Source organism: Microtus pennsylvanicus, chromosome 21 (assembly GCF_037038515.1).
Source record: "Microtus pennsylvanicus isolate mMicPen1 chromosome 21, mMicPen1.hap1, whole genome shotgun sequence".
Classification (NCBI taxonomy): domain Eukaryota; kingdom Metazoa; phylum Chordata; class Mammalia; order Rodentia; family Cricetidae; genus Microtus; species Microtus pennsylvanicus.
Genome location: NC_134599.1, coordinates 12,247,135 through 12,268,696, shown reverse-complemented (window position 1 = coordinate 12,268,696; position 21,562 = coordinate 12,247,135). Strand labels below are relative to the sequence as shown.

At 45.6% G+C, this 21,562-nt stretch overlaps 1 protein-coding gene across 1 annotated transcript in view; it reads right to left on the bottom strand.

The window, feature by feature from the left end:
- Chn2 (chimerin 2) overlaps positions 1-21,562 on the bottom strand; it is a 279,371-nt gene that overhangs the window by 11,362 nt on the left and 246,447 nt on the right. The window contains exons 7-8 of the mRNA XM_075955097.1: positions 15,581-15,655; positions 2,116-2,200 (exon numbers count right to left, since the gene is read on the bottom strand). Coding sequence (XP_075811212.1) covers positions 2,116-2,200; positions 15,581-15,655 — 160 coding nt within the window. The remainder of the gene's footprint in view (positions 1-2,115; positions 2,201-15,580; positions 15,656-21,562) is intronic.

The window sequence follows — 21,562 nt, the reverse complement described above, 5'->3', positions numbered from 1 at the left end:
GAGTTAAGTGGCATTAAAACCACTGTCATATATAGCTACTGCCGCCACCTGCTATGAAAGCCTGTGTGTTCCGGCAGCACTCCAACCTGATGCCCACCAAACAGTAAACACACACACACACACACACACACACATACACACACGCACCCTAGACTCACTCACTGGCAGTGACAGCCCGTGGAGTCCTACCTAGATTCTAACAGATGCATTCCTTTGCACTTTGCTTGGTTTTCCATGTCTTTTATAAGACTGACGAACACTCCATTGTGTGCCTATGCGGTGTTATCTGTTTGTCCGTCAGTGGGGTTGGGTTCTATCCATCTTTCATCCATGATGAACAATGCTGCTCAAGCACAGGCCTGCAAGTGTCTGGTGCAGACACTGCCTTTAAATGTTAGGATTACGTGGCAATTCTGTGCTTAATTTTCTTACAAACTTTAAGACATTTAGTTTAACTACGTAGAATACAGATCCTATGAAAATTAGGATGCTTAAAGCAAATTTAAAATCTGGACCATTAAAAAAAACTACATTGTGGAGAACTGAGGCCTGTGGGGACTCCCTTGACTATCCATGGCCAGTGTCTAGTCTTCCTGTTCTTCAGGGAAATATTAGATCAAAAGTAACCACTGGAGACAACTTACACTATAACCTTACATTATGTTTCCTTTCAAACAAAATAGAAACAGAAACAAACAAAACAATCTCAGAACTCCTCCACCCTAGAGAAAGTCGCTGATTACAGCTAACTGGAGTCCAGACTCCTGTTTCCATAATATTGACTTTGGACCAATTTCCTGCAGAAACTGGATAATATCTGTGGCAAGGGATATTTTGGTATGTACAATCTGACAGCCCTAACTAACAAGCAAAGCACAGAGTAATTCACGTGGTGGATCCCCGCACTCAGGCCTGGAGCTGTGGGATGCCTGTGGGAGCTGTGGGATGCGGGTCTGTTCTGTGTTCAGCAGAACATTCTGGAGAGGTTGTTTCTGATGTGGGTTTGTCACCTGCCTCAGGACTCAGGATGGGAAGCTAGAATTCCTCACACAGCAGTTAGGCACTGACATGGAGTGGCTGTGCTTACAGAAGGGACATTAACAAGGCACCTTCCAGGCAGAAAGGAAGGCAGAGGATACGTGATCCCATGAGCTAAATGGGTACCACGGAAAGAGGCACCCCTCAGTGGGAGTCACCAGCTGATTCTATTCATCATGTCCTAGGAAGGAGGCAAGCAGCCACAGAATCTGTGGTATTCCAGTCAACCCCAGAGGCAGCTGCTCTTGCTCTCAGCGCCAGTGTGTGCCAGGAAAAGCATGGCAGGGTGAGCGGGGAAGCCCAGCTAACATGCTGGTTTGGCAGCCCTTCGCATTTTGTTCAGTGTCTCTTAAAGAAGATGCGTCCCATGACATTTGCAGCTGGGGTTCGCATACAGTTCTAGTTGGGAAACTAGACCCCGGGTTCAAACTACTTTGAAGTGTGTGAAAGCAAGATGTATTTGATCAAAGCACACTGTATGAAATTCTCAAAGGAGGAAGTAAAACATTGAAATTATTTTTAAATTTAACTCTTAAATTATTTAATGGACATAATTTCACTGTCAACTTGATGGCAAAGAACTGGATGTGAGCTCTGGACTGCTGCTGCTTTTAAACGGATGTTTCACCACCTAGCATCTGGCGTCGCCTCTAAGACTCCATCTCTTTTTCATTTACTAGGAGATAACCATATCTTCCGTTGGCTCTGCTGGTGAGGGTGCAGGGCATGGTGATGTTGGGTCTAGTGTTTGCGGCAAATACAGCACTCACCACTGTTCTTTTTTTATGTCCTGTCTGCTAAACTAAAATGGGATAGGAAAGATATATAATAAAATGGATTTTCGAAATCTAGGCAGTTTCATTAAAATCTATTAAATCATTTTCTCTTAAGGGCTGCGGCCCATTTGGGGAGGCAGGTACATTTTAAGGAAGTGTACCTGTTTGGTGACTCTCTCTTACGTTCAGACAAGCTAGACTTCTGAGTTCATCCAACAACAGTCCCTAGCTCTGAAGGCTGCTTCCCACTCAACAAGGTGGCACTTTATGTAACTAGAAGAGGACAAAGTTTTGTGTCTACCTGAACAGCGGACTCCTTGGGCGATGAGCCCCCACATGAAATTGGCACAGTATTCACACCAGTGTGGGCCTCGGAACGTGTGCACCTGCGGGGCAGACAGAAGAGCACAGAATGTTCAGTCACCTGAAGGCACCGAACCTGACGCAGAGCCTCGGCAGCAGCGCTCTGGCCCTGGGCCTTTTTTGGTCCATTAAGGCAGAGTTGCATACTGTTCTGAAAGAAACAGACAGACTCTGATCTTTGAAATTCTTCATGGATCCGGCATAAACCGGCACAGGCAGAATGTGGGGAAAAGAGTGAGACCACAGAAATATACAGAGATGGAACGAGACTATCACACCCCAAACAAGGCTCTAGGAGTGCAAACCCAAGATAGCCTAAGCCGGTGGGTAGGTTGCTCCATCCTGCATTTAGCTCAGCAAGTTGTTTTGGGCAGAAGAACTCAATTACTGTGTCCTCTTGACTGAAGTTGCTCCATTCAGGTGTAGAATTTCCAGTCAGATATAAATAAGCCATGGTTATGAGATAATTAAAAGGTTCCAAGGCTTTGAGCCACTTCCAGAAAAAGGCATTTAAAAAAGTAAAGGAGTTGGCGAAAAATGCAGGCTTACGAGCCCACGAAGTGGCTTTCCCGAGGGACAGGAACTATATTCAACCAGCCCTGCCATGGCTTTCAGATGACTAAGTTGGAAGGCTTTCTGGCTGGTCAAAGTGCTAGTCTTACCGTTCAGTATCTCAACCAGCTCTTAAGTATTCCAAATGCTACAAAGTAAGGATGGTTTTAGCTTAGGTTATTCAGGTGCAGGACCACGCATAAATCTGTGAATCAACACAACAGAGCACAGCATAACACAACGCAAAAAAAAAAAAAAAAAACTGTTCTCCAGCACCGAGGAAGTTCAAAAACGGAAGTAGGAGAGTTCTTGCTAGCGAACCTGGCAAAGATGAGCTGAAAACCATACAGACAGTGTATCGAGGAGAACATGAATCTATGTAAAAAAGTTCTAGGTTTTTACATAGTCCTAGCAAAACTTCTTTAAAGCTAAGCTAAGCTAGACAATATTTTTAACAAAGTAGGATCAATGTATTACTACTTTTTAAGAATACTATTCTTAGCAAACAGACAAACAAACCAACCAAAACAACAAATATTGTCACAGTTTGGGAAGGTGAGCGGTCCCTAAGGGAAACAGCTGACCTGATACTCTTGAGGAAGGAGCAGCCCATCAGACTCCTTTGCTCAACTACACATGCTGGAAACCTAGTAGGACACCCTAGTAGGAATGTACTTAGATGTTGATTTGGGTACAGGGAAGCCACTGGAAACCTTGTCAGGAATGGTTTCTTTGGAGATTGAACACAGACTTAAGGTTCAACCTGAACTGAATAAGTGGGGGATAGTGAACTAGAGAAAAATGTAGGAAAACCCATGAAGGAGCTTGGCTAGTCAGGCTTGGTAGTTCAGGGAAGCTAAGGAAAGGGGACTGAAAGTTGAAGGTCCATCTGGGCAACAGAAAGACTATCTCAAAAAGCAAAAACAAACCCACTTCATTCAATTAGTTCTATCCATATGTGCACGGGTATAGAGCCATCCATCATGGGGTCATGGGAAACCTACCAGTGGCCATGCCCTCAAAAAACAATGACCCTCTCACTCTGGACAGTCACCAACTGCCAATAACTCCTCGGTAAGGGGTTTATATGGTCATATTTCATTTTATACACATATAAATGTCTCAAGAATAAAAAAATTACAGTAAAAACAAAAGCATGGCAAGAACTAAAATATGAAAAGGAAAGGGGTCTCAAGATGCGGCTCAGTGTCAGAGCTCGAAGTCTTAGGTTTGGTCCCCAGTACTACAGAAAAAAGCTTGGCTATGATGCTGCTAAGGAAGAAAAGACAGGACACAGGAGTTGTGGGCTCGAGAGACAGTGCTTTGAAAGACACCAGGACACAGTGAACTGTTAGTGGGACTGATAAGTCACTGTAGATGCAGAATAGGCAAATATACACAAAGGCATGGTGATCCCGAGGAGCCGCCAAATGGTTAAGTAGTGGAAATGGACGTATGCAATACTCAAAGAGAAGAATATTTAAGATTTTCCAGAATTAGTAAAAGGCACAAAAACATCATCTTAAGAAACATGAAATGAGTTTCAAACCAAGTACATAAAAGCAATCTGTCACCGCAGAGAAAGTGGTAACGCTGTTCAAACCTGAGCCTTGAAGACATGACACTTGCTTGGAATGGGACAACAATTAAGGTGAAGACAGGCTTTTTCTTCAGCAAAAAATGAGATTATACATCATAGAATAACTCCATCACATCGTGAGCCTAACTTTGATACCCACTTAATTATGGAGAAGGGTAGTAAGATAATGATTTTTTTCTGACGGACAAGAAGCACTTTCAAGCCTCATGCAAAGAAACAAAGGATATGCTTCCCTGAGTTGCAGAAATAGAGAAAGGAATGTGACTCCAGATGCAGTGGTAAGTGCGGTAAAGAAAACGAGCCAGTCTCTTGGTTCTATCTGCAGACAACATCAACACTAAAAAAGTTAGTTTCAGGGATTCAGAAGCAGGTCGCAAATGAAAAGGACTGAACGTGAGCAAGAGTTGAGTCACTGCATCGTCTTTATATTTTGGGAGATGTAGGAAGAACTTTTTATTAACTGAGGATGTTCTAAATAACTAGAGACAAAGTGGTTTTCTTTTTCTTTCTTTTTTTCTTTTTGAGTACATAGAAAAGCAAGGCATAGATTCCATATATTAAGAAAATATCCACAGAGGAAAATGACACACAGATTTGATCAAGCCAATAAAAAGTAAAAAAAAAAAAAAAAGTAAGAAAACCAGTGAACACATGTAAAATATTTGTGATTCTCTAATGACCTACTCAGAGGAAAAAGATTTGCAGATGGTATTTTACAAATATTTACAAGAAACACACTGAAAAAACAATGTCAAAGAAATATTGGAGCCAAAAAGATGTACCTCAAAAATGCGACTAGCCCAGTGAACCCAATAAGCCAGACACGCCTATTTGTGTATTTAGTCATAAAAGGGCATAACATTAGTATGTTTTACTAGAAAGACATAACTACTTTGAGTTTACATGTATATGACAATACAATTTCAAAAATCTAAAATAAATATGGAAAAAATTGTAAGAAAAAGTTGACAATACTACCATTACGAATTCAACATTTATTTACTAAAACTGATAAACAGCTGTTGTTAATAGATGACAAAGGAAAGGAAATTTATACCCAACAATTCAAAGAATGTGCTTCCCCCTCAAAGCACACAGAGCATTTATACAAGCTCACTGTTAACTATAATGTGAGCCAGTCACATTATAAAGACATATATACATACATACATTATATATATATACACATTATAAAGACATATATACATATATACATTATATATATACACATTATAAAGACATATATACATATATACATTATATATATATATACACATTATAAAGACATATATACATATATACATTATATATATACACATTATAAAGACATATATACATATATACATTATATATATATATACACATTATAAAGACATATATACATATATACATAAAGACACAGCAGCAGCACTCCCAGTATACTGTGTGTGGTAGACTTGGCACCCAGCAGTGACAAGCGTGCCTCAGAAAGGTATGCTTCTCATTCAGTATGGGAAGGTGACGGAGAGATGAAAGGCACCCTACCAGAGTCATCTGTGACCTTTGCATCATCTCACCATTTCTATGCTTATTTAGTTTACATGCAGATGACTGCTTTGAGCTGGCTCTATCCTTGTGCATGCATAGCTGAGAGACAGAGAAGAAACAAGCAAACCCTGCACCCAAGGATTTCAACATCTAGAAGGATAAACAGGTAACAAAAGCGATTATGTGTCAGGTGATATGCCTGATCACATAAGACATTCTATAACACAGTAACAGAGAGAATAACTAGTTCTTGAAAAAGAGTTAAGTGTACAGAGTTTAGACGGGTAGAAAGGCACCAGACCGGGAACACAAGTAGGAGGCTCACCCCCGTTGACAGGTCCGAGGTAAGACAGTGTAACGGAGGACCTAGGAAGGTGGGCTTGGGCGTTGAAACTCAGTCGTTTCTGATGAGGGACATAAGCAGAGGGACGATACAAAGCTACCTGGAGCTTTTCTCTTCCGGTCGCAGGTGCTTCGGGAGCCGCCGATTACCGTCCAGCCATGGCCAAGTCCAAGAACCACACCACACACAACCAGTCCCGGAAATGGCACAGAAACGGCATCAAGAAACCCCGGTCACAAAGATACGAATCTCTCAAGGGGGTTGACCCCAAGTTCCTGAGGAACATGCACTTTGCCAAGAAGCACAACAAGAAAGGCCTGAAGAAGATGCAGGCAAATAATGCAAAGGCCATGAGCGCATGTGAGGAGGCCATCAAGGCCCTGGTGAAGCCCCAGGTGGTGAAGCCCAAGGTGCCAAAGGGCCCCACCCGCAAACTCACCCGTCTGGCTTTAATTGCTCACCCCAAGCTTGGGAAGCGGATTAGAAGCTACATGGCCAGTGGTCGTAGGCTCCAAAAAACAAAGCCCAAGGTTCAAGCCAAGGCAGAGGCCTCAGCTGCAGCTCAGGCTCCCAAAGTTGCCCAGGCCCCTGTGAAGGCCCCATAAAAAAGGTCGCAGTCTGCCAGTGTGAAGACAGATGGACTGGTGTGAACACCTACACAGTATTTGCAGATGTTCAGGACCTTATGCTGTTTTTACAAATAAACTTGAGGCAAGTTCTGTTAAAAAAAAAAAAAAGCTACCTGGGGCATACCTGGTGCATCACCGGCACCAAAGTCAAAGCGCCAGGTTCAGTAGTTAGGGAAGCAGTTTTGGTATTGACTGCACACAGATGGGGGACTAACTACTAAGCACTTCCAGAAACCTGGGGTTGTCCATCACACAATTCTAAGCTTCACTTCTGCTGGTCATCTGCAATGTCATCCAGCACGTCGAAACTGCACAGAGCACTTATCAGTCCTGCCCTATTTAATCCATGTCCTTTCCCAGCACCCAGCCCATGGGCAAACGACACATGCAGGTAGACCCCACAAGGAACAAATGACTCTCCACATCCCTAACATAGTCCCACACGAGTAAAACAAAACACAAATCAGGGGGAATGTGAGTTAGACAAACATTATTTTAGGCCCCCTGCCCAGTTTCCTTTTGAGGATGAGACATTGTTTATTTTTCGTGGCTGGTGTGTTATTCAATTTTCTACTGGAACCCGAGGAGAGAACGAACTCCAGGGAATGCTGAGAGTGTGTTCTGAGCCATGATCTTTGGGGTTGATATCTGACATCTGCCATCTCAGTGAAAAACCCTATACCTTAAAACAAAACAAAACAAAACACTAATCAGCTCTTTCTATTCTCTGAAACTTACTGATTTTCAAAAATACCTTTTTTTTTTTTGTTAAGAGAAAGAACATTTTGCAAACTCGAGGGCAGTAACTAAAATACCCCAGACAGGAAGAAATTCTCCAGACAGGAAGAACGTTTTGTCCAAGACTATTATACTGGCATGGTCTGCCTGGAATTAAAAGGCCACAGCGAACAACAAGATGGCATTGCGAGAGATAAGGTAGATGGGCATGTAATAAAAACAAGAGGAAGAAGAGCTGTCAAGAGCGTCCCAGGCAGCCAGCAGGCATCCCCACTCAGCTCTCCGGAGGTGAACAGGATGTTATTGTCTCACATTTGCTGAATCTGGAAGGCCCATCTCTCTCGTGGTTTCAGAGCAAATGTTTTGATGGGCCAGTGCAGACACCACCGGAACACACAATCAGCTCGCCCAGACTCCAGCTGTAAGCAAGCGCGACTTGAGATGTGCTGCGGTGAGGAATTTTTATATTTTCTTATCAGTTCATATCAGGATTCCTCAACCTTATCCTTGTTAACATTTTTGGGCTAGGAAATTCTTGGTTTTGGAGGGAGGTGGCTGTCTTGGGCACTACAGGGATTTTTGTTTTCTTTTTCCGCTCCAGCATCCCTGGCTGTCTACATACCAGAGACTCACAGAATCCCTGAAGGGATGGGACAGATGTTGACAAGTGCTTCCCAGGGGTGGTGGCAGGGGCAATGCAACCTTGACTGAGACTCATGGACACAGAACAAAACCATTTTGCCCCAGCTTATCAGTTCTATTTTTCATAATAAAAATGCAACTTGACTGTCTCATTGTACTTGGAAAAGGACTACAGGGCTAAAGCCACTTTCGAGACTGTTTAATGTGCATAAAAGAGTGGCTTAGAGTTGGCAAAAGACTCTTCCAGACTCAAGGGCCTGGGTTTTGGAGGCCCAGGGTTCACTGTGAGGGGAGGCAGATTCGCCTCAGTTGCCCAGGCCAGTAGTGCAGTCAAGGCCTCCAGGTTTCCACAGAGGATTGTTCCTCTACTTTACTGTTTCCCACAATCATGTGACAATGAACTCAGGTGAGAAATTAAACTCTGGGCTTCCCCTTCTTGCAGGAGCAGGTGAAATTCTGACCCTGAAGTGAACCTTCTCAGATGTAAGGAGATAGCGACGTCACCTGTAACAGAGACACTTTCTGTTCCCTCAGCAAGGTTTACCGCTCAGACGCTGTGAGAGGGCCCAGTGCTAAGACAGGCTCTAATGGAGACACCAAGAATCCCTGGAGCAGCTGCCTGGGCATTTAAGATGGGATTAAAGGTGTGGTCCCACACTAAAGCCGGGGACAAGCTCAGAGACCTGGCCCTGTTGGCAATGCTGAATCCGACAGACTATGAGCTAAGCTTCAGCTTCATGCTCGTCCCCAACGGAGGGCCTGAGAGACTGAAGATTTGGGGTTCCTGGCTGAGGGAAGCCCTTGGACCCTCTTGCAAAGGTTCCACATCAGAGCTTAAGTAATTTATGCCAGAGACACCAAGGCAGGGGCAGGGTTGAAGGGGACACCCTAGCTGCTGGATAAGATACAAAAGCAGATGGCAGCAGCTGTGCATGCATCTGGAGGCGGAAGGAACTGTGTCATAGAAAAGAGGGGGCTGTGTTCCCAAACTACCACTGGCCACAAAGCCTTTCCTGGATCTTCTCCTTGGACTCAGATGCTCCTGTGTTGATTTCCACTCTTATTTATGTCTACCTCCTCCTGAGGTCTAAGGCCACACACCCTGAAAAGGCTGGATTCCAGCTCTTCTCAGAAGTTAAGCAAGATCAGACCTGGTTATTGTTTGGGTAGGAGGAACCAGAGGCTTCCCCACTCACTCCCTGGAACTGTGGACAGACAGCTGAGGAACACTGGGGGTTGTCCTGGCTACGTCCTCTCTGGCCTCTCTGGATGTCACTGGTACACTTTGGTGTGATGGAAAACACATCTCCAGCTGAGTGATGCTGGCACACGCCTTTGATCCCAGCACTCGGGAGGCAGGCAGGAGGATCTCTGTGAGTTCAAGGCCAACCTGGTCTACAGAGCAATTCTCAGGACAGCCAGGGCAACACAGTGAAACCCAGTCTCAAAAAAAAAAAAAAAGAAAACAAAAAAACCAAAAACAGACCAACAGATAACAAAAAAACAAGATATAAAAAGTACATCTCTAGACATCGCCAAATGTCCCTCTGTGGCAAAAAGTGTCCTGGCTGTGAAGCCCTTGGCAGGAGAATACAGCCATTTCTCCCCCAGCGCTCTCTGGCACCTGGCACCCAAGCAGCCCGTGGTCTGCATTGGTGCAGTAAAGGCATAAATGGCTGGGGAGCTCTCTTTCCTGGAAAGTTTCAGAAGGCATCCTCTTAGTATGAATCGTGACCACTGGTACCCACTCCCTTGTCCCATATAAAACACAAAAGGCTCATTTCTCTGGGTGGAAAGTGCCAGAATCGGGCATTTAGTCATTCAGAATAGTCCTTTTGAATTTTGTGTTATTTAGAGCCAGACAGAGTCCATAAAAAATTAAGAACAGTTAAGCACTTGATAGGGGTCAGATGATGTAGCCGGTAAGTGACACTGTGAAGCTGTATGGCTGAGCCATGTCCTGGTGTGGCCGAACGTGGGCACCCTGCTGTGGGCTGCCTTAGGTCCCAGTCTCAATCCTGGGCTCTGCTGGTCTGAGAGGGACTCGCAGTGACAGTGAAGAAGACACCGTGACACACATAAAGGTTAGCTGGGTGGGAGATGTGCTCTGAGTCTGCTCTGAGTCCGCCGTGGGCGTGAAGGTGGGACATCTGACCACACCCTTTCTCTACAAACTGCTTTCACACTTGGTTGAAATTCCTGCTGTCAGCACCGTTCCTTTAGCCCAGTGCTTCTCAACCTTCCCAATGCTGTGGCCCTTTAATACATTTCCTCATGCGACAGTGATCCCAACCATAAGATTATTTTCATTGCTACTTCATAACTGTAATTGTGATACTGTTATGATGTAAATATCTGTGGTTTGGGATGACCTTAGACGACCCCCATGAGAGGGGTCATGACCCACAGGTTGAAAACTACTGCTTTAGGTGAAGCTGGCATGCAACTAGGTCCCAAAGGATCTGTTTAAACCAGGACAGCTGGATTAATTAAGTCATTACTGTCACAAACAAGCTCTTTTTATGGTAAGCACATACTGTCACAGTTTGGATTTTAAATGTCCCTCCCCTGGAAACTCATATGTTGAAGGCTTGGTTCTCAGATATGGTGCTACTGGGAGGTGGTAGCGACTTTAGGGGGCAGAAGTTTTCCTTGATGGAGGAAATTAGAGCATTGAAGAGTGTGTCCTTGGGGAGACACTGGAACCCAGCACTTTTCTGCTTCTCTGTTTGCTTCCTGACCACCGTGAGGTGAGCAGCTTTGCTCTAACATGCATTTGCCACATGCCAGAAATGACAGAGGCCAGACACCATGTACTGATCGAAATCCATGAGACAAAAAAAAAAAGAAATAATCTTTCCTCTTTAAGTGGGTTTATCTCAGGCATTTTGTCATAGCAATGAAAGGCTTACCAACATAGGTCCTCACTGTGGAGCACTAGTAGAGGAATCAGTGGGAAAACAGAAGACAGGAGCGATGAGACAAGAGAAACAACAGGGTTGGGGGTGTGCTAGAGATGAGCACGTTCCTCTTCAGCTTTGCTAAGGGGCTGTGAAAGGGCACAGAGGTCATAGGCCATCCTGGCTCAGGGCTCTCCTGTCTTGTCTTGACGACTATTTTAACAGTACCTCACAGTTTTGTTTTGCATCAGGCCACACCTATTATGCGGCCAGAGCAGCCTAACCATACGTCTTCCCTAATAGCCATGCCAGACCCGTAATAGTAGCATACGCGTTCTTTATATGAACAAACCACACAAATCGACACTTCGGATGCCACACTCCAAGTGGAAGGGCGTCCTGCTGCTTTAAGATTTCTGTGTCTTTACTGTACCTTTTATTCATGAAGAAATGTTTAATCAAGAGACCAGGAAATTTCTTCACTTTCTGTCAGACCAATAAAGCACCAAAAGAAAAAAAATAAAAATAAAAAAAAAATAAATAAATCAACCAATGAAAACCTTAAAGATGATGAATGAGTAACCGTGGATCTTAGCAGTGGTACCCACACTAAGGGTTGATACATTAGTTGATGTCATCCTGTGGCCTGAAAGCCCTAATAAAATGGCAGGCTTGAACTTGTATGTGGAAGATAAAGATGCACCCTCAAAGATGAGAAAGAGATCCTTCCCCCTCAAGTATCCTGAAAATACCAATGTAGTCCTTGGAATGGGATGCACCGTGTCTTGAAGTATGATCAAGTCCAACCCTCGGTCACTGAACATGTAGCCTTTAGAAAATAAAGTCTTGGAAAACATAATTAGAAAGAGGTTGTGCATGGCTCTACACGCAGTGACTGGTGACCTTAAAGAAAACCTACAAGGACACAGAAGATGGTGATATGAAGGTAGAGGCAGATATATGAGCCACGGGAACCCCAAGGACTGCCAGTCATATGGATAGGTAGCCGAGGGCATGGGGCATCTGCAGAAGGAGCCAATGCCCACAGCTTGGCTATAGACTCTGACATCTAAAACTAAGAAAATAAATTTTTGTTGTTTTAAGTTACCAAATTTGTGGTTCTTATGTCAGAGACAGGAACTTGCTAAAGTCCTCATAGATATGATAAATTTTTTGAAAACTGGGAAAAATACACATGGAATCCAGGTCTAAAAATTTTAACCCTTCATCTACTTTTTAAACAAATGAGGGGCATTCAAACATGGTAGACCACACTAAAAGAAACAGCATCATCAGACTTCATTTTATTTTCTGTTATACATAGTCAATAAGAGAGGAAAAAAATGGTGGAAGGACCAACCTGTAGAAGTGAGGGCATTAAATAAAAAAATATACCACAGAGAAAACCAAACACGAAGACAGAGGGGAGTACGAGGCACAAAAGGATGAAGAATAAAGTGATAGTAAAAGTGTACATCAAATGACTTCTTACCCAGGGGACAGAGAAGGGACACACAATTCACATGTATCCATTTTCCAAGTGTAATTGTGCAAAGAAAGCCCTGAGCATAACAATAGCAGAAGAGCTACCTGCTGGTCGGTGTGTAAACATGAAACCCTGCAAGGGTCCCATTTTAACAGCAAGTAAACTGAGGCTAAGAGAGCTAAGCTCATTGCTAAAGTTCATGAGTAGTCATGGTGCTTGCCATGTGTTGATGGCACGGAAGGACACGGATGCAGGTTGCTGGGGCTTGGGGTTGGCTCACCTAAGAGTTTTAGAAGTGAACCATAGATGCACTACTGAGAGTTTCCCTTGCCAGCCACACAGAGTGGAAGCTCTTTCCTCTATAGATAATTTTTGTTTATATTGGAATCTTAATTTCACCACTGTCTTTGAGTGGAGTAGGAACCAGGAGTCCTAGGAAACCCCAGCTTTGAATAACCACAACAGCAGCAGGCAACAGTTTGGAAAGTACACGATTATCGCATGTAGTGAGGCATAACCCCAAAAGCTTTTACACTGATTTTTTTTTTTTAATTTTCTTGGCAGTGTTGTTTGAAAAGCAGGTCCCAGGTATGCCCTGCTCTCTGGAGCATCTGAGAAGAGCACTCTCCCAGAATTGTGTATGTGGAGAGTTTCTCTTCATTCCCCATGAAGAAGTTCCAGAGCACAGCATGGAAGAGAGGTTCTCTAATGCCCCTCCCCCAACCCCAACAGACCTAACTGTGCAAGGAGGCCTTGCTGTGGGTGAGGCAGCAAGTTCTGCTGGTAGATTCCTATCTCAGGTAAGAGTTCAGATGGGAGTAAAGTGAAAGTTATTTGCTGATCAGCACACAAAAAAACCACGACTATGCATTCTTGTTACAAGGCCATGCTATGTACATAGCACCTTCCAATCAGGAAAGTTCCAGAATACAGCCCATTAGAAGTCAACATAAATAAGAAGCTGATGTAAAACGAAGGTATAAAATATAAATTACAAGTAGTTAGTGGGGCCCTTGGTAAAAGCCTGCTTTCTTTAGTTAGTGACTTATTCCTAAAAACCCATGGCTGTATTTACAGCAATGACATGTTTCTAGAATGTTTTCCCGAAAGATCATGCTAAGTTTGTGTCTGTAGTCAGCTGAGGGTCAGAAGAGGGTAAGGGGCCTCGGGTGGGAAAATGTGAATCAGAGCACAGTGAGTGCCTCCTCCAGCCCCAGCCACTGATTCTCAAGGACAAAGACAGGGAGAACATCACTGAAAGCCACATTTGCTGCCGCAGCGACTCCAGGGCCTCTTAGGTTTCAAAGACGTCGGTGTAAGCCACAGAGGGGGTGGGTTCCTGTCTGTCTCGTGGACCCACCTGGGACAACACATATGTACTGGGCTCTCTCTCTCTGTCTTCATGGCACACTGAATGCTTTGTTCTTCTACCAATACATCTCGGCAGCACAGTTAGGAAATCTAAGCGAATCTTTTCAACCATTCTTTCTCGGAGTGCCTTAAAATTTCCCCTTTAGAGATGTAAGCTAGAACAGACTGGTACCGCTGTGACGTGCCGGTCACCTGAGTCCGCATGTGTTTGGAACTCACGGGGAATTCCCTCTGTGAAGCTATGCCACACTAACGCAATCAAACGGCGCCTTCGGAGCAAAATCACTAGAATTCTGGAAAGGAAGGAAAGGGATCTGCAAGCGCAGCAAGACCTATCCTGTCATGCCCGGCAGAGCATCCACAGGATGTCCAAACCAGGGATTCCCGTCAAAAGTCAGAAAAACACTTTCTTAAGGAAAGAAGAGATCACAGGGGTTAAATAGAAAACCAGAAGGAGAAAATAAAAGAGGACATTTTGTGTTCCAGACCTGTCATTATTCAGTAATGGGAGAAAGAGAAAAGTCTTAGTGTGGAAGAGACCCCAAAAGGCACAACTCTCCGCCCTCACTAATTCGTAGGGTTGAAGGCTTCCCATTCCTCTGGTCAAGGACAGCAGGCAAAGGCCTGAGCTGCATGCTTTCCTAAACTAGCAGCGGAGAGATAGACCAGGCTAACATGAATGTAAATTTAATAGATGCACATATATCCTTAGGAAACGCTGACCCTTCATTGGTTTCCTTGTTCCTGCTGCTCCGTCTCATTTCCATGGCTGTGGCTCCAGAAGGAAAGCAGAATTCAACCAAGGAGGACGAGCTGCAGTTTGGTTCTGAACCTATTATTTTCTTCCTGAATCCTGCATCTGAAAACCCCCAGCTTCACACAGCATCCATCCGCTTAGGTGAATCTCTAGCATGGTCCATCCTTCCTCCCCAGAGCAGCTTCCCATGCTGGGCAATTTGTCATGGGTTTCCCCTCTGAACACTTCTCGCACAACACAGCACAGCACAAGAAAGAGGCCCTAATCTTCTGGCAGCAGCTCCCATCCAGAGTGGATCTAAAATGAAGACAGTACATGGGGAAAACCACCCAGACTCCCACCAACTCCCCTAACTTTTTTTTTAGACTGGAGAGCGGGGTCAAGCCTGGTCAGACTGTAAGGTATCCCTGGACCCAAAGCATACACGCAAGTCAGTGAATGGGTTCTCGCCTGTGACATCTGCAGCTGTCTGCACAGAAACAGAATCACCGAGAACAAAAGACAAAAACAGCAAACATGAGCTGGACAGCTGTTTGCACTGTCTCAGACAGCAGCAGCCCTTCTTCTGGGTGGAAAAGTACCGCTAGGTTTTGTGCAGAACACTTCTAAGCGCCACCGACTGGGAATCTTCTGCGCCCCTCTCACCGGGCATGGAAAGGTGAAGAAGTAGGCTTGGCTTCCCAGAACTAAGCCAGCTGCTCTCTCCGGCCTTCAGTTTGACAGCGGGTTATGTGGAAAACAAAGGAATTTGCTGCCTCCTGCCTTTCTGACTAGAGACCAGATGGAAGTCCTCAAGGATCCTCTCCCACCCCCACCTCCCCTCCCCCGCAGGGCAGCAGAAAGAACGTAGCCGCTCACCTTGAAGTTGTGTGTCTTCTCATAGTTGAAGTGGTTGTCGTGTGTGAGGGCAGCTCTTCTGACAAGTGAGGAGATCTGTGAACAAGCAAAGAGCTTGAGAGGAGACCAAAGAAAGCCACCTTTGAGTCCCACCTTCACCCCAAGCGCAATGGCCAGCAACTCTTGACGCTTCCTGCCAGGCTTGGACTTGCGAACCATGGCACATTTTCTCTCGTTTTCCAGCCAGAGCTCCTGAGAGAACATCGTGCTTGGGTCTCGGATCTCCCGAGTCTGCCTGTGGGAGCTCTCTAGAGCCAGCAGAGTTTGGGGACTGTGGCAGCAGATTTGAGACAGCTGTGTCCCGTCTGCAGAGCCCCGAGGCATGTGACCTGGAAGGGACGACTGAGTGATGGAGGGGGCTCTGACTGAGTAGGGATGGGCCTGCTTTGTGCGATTTCTTAAGGCTGGCATGTGCCTGGAACAATAACACACATTCATGTGTAACCACCCCCTGATTATCCAGTCAGCATAGGAGATCCAGGGAGGCAGCCATGTGTGCACATGCGCATGTGTGCATCCAGGCGTGCGTACACACACACACACACACACACACACACACACACACACGCTTCTTGTGGTGTTCCTAGTCAAAGCTGTATCCAATTATTCTGGGCCTCTGAATCTCATCCTGGGCTGACCTCCAGCAGACTAAACCTTTAAACCCACATGATTCTTTAACTGTATAGGGATAAACTCGCACCTATATTTTTTTTAAACTGCCCAGTACTTGAAAACCTTATCTTTATTCTTACATTTATTCTTACACATTTATCAAACTGCAACAGTTTGAGCCCAAGCAGCTTGTGAGAGAAGTGAAAACCATTTGGCTCTGGGCTCAGCAAGCTCCCAGGCCAGAGAGTCAGAAGGCAAGGCTGTCTCACTACAGGTTCTACCATTGCCCTTCATCCCCTCCCGATGCTCCTGCAATCCCACAAGGAGACACACCTTGACTAAAATACAAATGTCACTGCCGTTTCTCTTTTTAAACAAAGCATCTTGGGTGTGCATTTTGTTAGTGCCCTAGCCTATCTTCAGGCCCTTTGTGCTTTTAAAAGCATGGGGTTGGCCTCCTTTGGGATCATGGTGTTTGGTCCCAGGTCTCCCCACTAACAGAAGAGGGGGATTGGGGTGTCTTGGGAGTACTTTAATGCAGCTAATACCAGACAGACGGTAAAATCAATACTTTCAGAGCTAGAATGCAAGAGAATACAGAAGGCTGGATGAACAGAGAGATACATTCTTGAGTTGCATCCTGTGTCCTATAAGACATGGCCCTGTGTCTGAGCAGAGTCCCTCGAAGCTGTCCTGTGGCAATTCATGACAGCAGCCCTTTCTCTGTGTGAGTCTCCATTTCTATGCCCCATCATTTTGGCTTGGTTCAGAAGTCAGAAGTGCCTTCTCCAATTTCATCTTGCTACTTTTTTTTAAAAAAAAAATCAGAAATAGCAGTCAAAGTTTTTTGTCACTTGTAGGAACTTATGCTGTGCCAGACAACACTCAGAATGTACTAAAGCACATTTACTAATTTAATCTCCAGCATAAGGGTACAAGGGCCAAGATGTTTATGTCCATTTTCTGGATGAAAATACTGAGGCACCAGGGGTAACAGAAATTGCTGAAGGACACATATCTTGTAACAGTAGCAGAATCCCACGCTCCTCCATGGCTGAAACAAGTCCCGGCGTTATGAGCTTTTACTGGTCTCGATATCCATTTGTCCCAGAGATCCTGAAAAATCTCGTTTCCTGGCATATTCAGCTTCTCCATACAGCAGCTCTGGCTTTCCCTTAGAGTATTACAGCATCATTTAAACACACCTACCTCCTGACCAACATGCAAATTCCAACTCCTGTGCCATGTGCCAAGAAAACAATCCCCACTCTGCCTTTTTTCCCCCCTGTATTTTAGAGGCGGGGTTTCTCTGTGCCTTTGGAGCCTGTCCTGGAACTAGGTTGAGTTTGGCCTCGAACTCACAGAGATCCACCTGTCTCTGCCTCTCGAGTGCTGGGATTAAAGGTGTGCGCCACCACCGCCCGGCTGTGCTCTGCCCTCTTAAGTACTGTTCTGTTCTTCACTGCACTTACCACTGTCTTAGCGGAACCAGAGACAGTTCTTCTCTGCATTTTACCGAGGACTTGGGTATTGCCCCCGTGCCTGGGTCACCTCTGGCGCCCCGTGCCTGGGTCACCTTTGGCTCCCCGGCAAGTCTCTAATGAGATTTCTTGCTACAGCAGCCACCGAATACAAGGAAGGTTCTAGATTTCTTGCTACAGCAGCCACCGAATACAAGGAAGGTTCTAGAAAGCCCTAGCACATGGAGGGAGGCAGGAGTCTGGAGAAAGGAGAGCAAAGGTGTCCCGCATCGGGTGGGGAGGGTCGTCCATTAATTCTGTCGTCATCATCACTTACACCCCAGCTTCTAAGGACCAGGATTGCCCAAGGCCATTCTCTCCTAATGGCTCCTTTTTCCCTGATGTGATCCTGACATGGCTGAAATGGGTTTGGGGATACCTTACAGATGTGTCCAGGGTTAGCCTAAGGATAAAATTTTGGAGGCCAGGGATAAAGCTCTTTTCTCAAACCTTCATTGCTAGTAAGTGAACACAGACCTTCTGATGTAAAGAGCCCACACTAGAGTGTGTGAGACGAAGTGAATGATTATACCATTTGAAAATGAGATTAAATAACCCTTTATACGGCAAGGGGGGAACAGAGTCTCCTTGTGGTGGGTTGCTGCTTGAACACAGGATTTCATCTTTTCTTCTTGTGTGCATGTCACTACTTATTTTATTTCTACTCAGGACAGTGACTTCTTTCTCCGACAGTTTCCAGATCATTTCCCCAAACACAAGACGCATTCAGCCGTAGGCAGGAACCACACAATGTCCTTCCAGGACTGCCAGCGTTAGCTCCCCAGGGCAATGAGAGCTTCGAGGACACTCTGAGTCACCCCCTTACTACAGAAGAAAAAGGGTTGCAAGAGTCTCTTAGTGACAACCCCCCCACTTAGGCTCCCAAGGGGCTCTTTATCTGCACATCTCCAAGCAAGCCCCCGTCCTTCCCATCTTCCACAGCAAGAATCGCTGTCCCCAACACACCTCTCCACCTGACCTATACTTATGAACGGAGGCACATTTCTCTGGAGGTCCTATTGAAACTTGGGATTCTCCCTGGACTGCTGATGCTTGGGCCAGCCCCGTCTTTGTGTTGAGGGGCTCTGCTGTGTGTTGTAAGCTGCGTGGCAGCAACCCTTGGCTCTCCTCACTGGGTACCTGTAGAACCCCCACTGTGATCACGAAAAGACATTGCCTAATACTATCCAAGCCTCAGGTAGGGCTTGTCCGGCTTAAGTTAATAGCATAAACATTTAAGTGTATGTTTCATGTTAGGATTTGCTAAAGATGTACGAGCCTACAATGCAGTACTGTGCTAATTCCTTACCCTACAGATGAACTAGGAGCTTAAATACCTTGCCCAAGGTCCCAAATCTTGCAGGTGGGAGTCTGTTGACTTATCTAAGGAGGTCTGAGCTGCTTCCACCAGAGGACAAGTTTTATTTTTTATTGTGGTGAATACACATAACAAAGACTGACCATCTGACCGTGTTAGCATAAGCAGACTGGTTTAAAGAGGGGCATTTGCCCTCCCCATGTCCTCTTAGAGGCAGCGGCTGCTAAGGATTCCTTGGCAGGAAGGTGAGGCTATGAATACACAGTGGAAGAGCTAGTCACCTCCCACTCTTTTTTCTCCTCCCATAATGAGGGTTGGAATTCTATTTTTAGAGTCTCTGTTCTTTCTCTCTGCGTTCAGGATCTCACTTCAGGAAGGCGTCCAGAAACAAGAAAGCAACGGAATGTTGTCAGATGAAGAAAAGAGAGGATGGGTCAACAGCTGAAAAGATGTGGGAAACAGCCACCTGGGGTGACCAGTATCACAGAGGATGATGTGACCTCAGAAATCGCGGGCTCACTGGCTGTTGCCCCACCTCTCCTGACAGGCCTCTCCTGGCCTCTAGAAGCCACGTACTTCTGCCTTACCTGAATTACTAAGTAGTGATGTACCACAGGCTCACTATTTTCCCACAGACCTTAAGTGTGTCCCAGAGATGCATTGCAAAGAGCCCTGTTAAAGAGTGTCATCCCAGTTCCGGGACCCCAGTCCCTGGGCCCTAGTGATAACCCAAACTACGGCCTGTCTGCCATCACTAGCCTGACTGCCGCTTCTGAAGCCTCTGGCAGTGCAGAACATGAAACTCGGTTGTACACATGCTGGCCAGGAGCCACAGGGAGTCTCTAATATCTCACCAGTGTTTGTGGCAATTAGAGTATGTCTGAGGAAAAATAGCTGCTGACGTAATAAAGGCTTGAAGGGAGCCAGAGGTTCTATTTCCAGCACTCTCTCAGGCAGCTCTGAAGACAAAGATTTAAATAGACACACACAGACAACACACGGGAGAGGGGTGAAGAGAGAGACAGGTAGGGGTGTGTGTGTGCGTGAGTGTGTGTGCGTGTGTGTGTGTGTGTGTAGAGACAGAGACACAGAGAAGAGGGGAGGGAGAGAGACAGAGAGACAGACATGGAGAGAGATTAACCAAAGCAATAATACCGAGAAATGAGAAAAGGCCAAAACATTTGCTACAGGGAAAAGGACAAATAACCAATGGTCAAGTGTGTAATGGTATATTACATAAATATTAACCAAAGTGAGCAGAACACCTCAGTGATGGGACCATCTACCCCTGCATAGTATTGGGGAGGGGCGGGCTACTGAAGCAGATACCAGCATATTCCCCATTTTGTAAGAGAAATCGACCAAAATATTTTTCTCACCCCAAATTGTGGAACATACGCAATAGTATCTCTGGGCAGAGAAATTGTCATAGGTCTCTATTTTCCTCTATATATTTGGTACATTTTATAATTATAACTTAGTTTTATTAAATAATAATTATCTTAAAAACTATATTCTATGGACTTTGCTAGTCATGTGGACATACAATAAGCTGTTTGTGCCTGATACAGCCTTTGCTTTCACTCCAAAACCTCTTTTCCTTCAGCAGAAGGAACCCAGGGTCTGTGGCCCCTTCCACGGGGCTACTGAACTGGACCCAGAAACAGACCTAGGTCCAATTTTCCTGCCTGTAACTCCTCAGTGGCTCCTCACAGGGACAGCGATGGATCCCCAGAGAGACACTGTAAGACTCTCTGGTGATCTACCTCTAACTTTCTGGTTCTCTGTATAATGCCAGACCTGAGATCCTGCATCCCTAACACTCTTCCAGGCGATGCTGCTGTTGCTGGCCTTGGGACCCCTGACACAGGCCTTTTCCTCAGCCTGTAGCCTTGTCTGATAAAAACAGTCAGCTGAGGGACAGGCACACAGACCGCCTCCCACACCTGCTCGAGGTGCCCCCTCAGAACGGTCACACTGAGCTTTCTGGAGAGAATGCCCTGTGTCTTAGGCATCTCCCAGGGGACGGTAAGGTGCTTCTGGAACTGAGAGCTCCCATCCACACGCATCTCAAGGGCTTCCACTCACCCCGATTATATGAGAGAATGAACGTAAGACCTGCGACTGAAGAGATGCTTCCTCCCCAAAGGAATCAATGCCTTTCAAATACCAAATCGTGTTTCTCTGTATGCGACCCCATCTCACTCAGCTTCATGACATTTAAACCTCCATCAGCTCTCCAAGGTAAAAGCAGAAATCCATACCATGGCCTGCTACCGGTGCTGTGACCCCGCCACCTTCCCAGCCTTTCCTCTTCCCACGTCCCTGCTGTTATCTGGAGGACTGCTACCCATGAGGCCAGCACTGTGGTTCTGAAGGCCTGAAACGGGAGCCCCCGAGCCAGCAGGCTTTATGAGCTCAGGCCCTGTGCAACTTCCCATCACAATTAAAGCCCATGTCATGCCACCGGGCACCAAGCAGCCAGCCACTCAG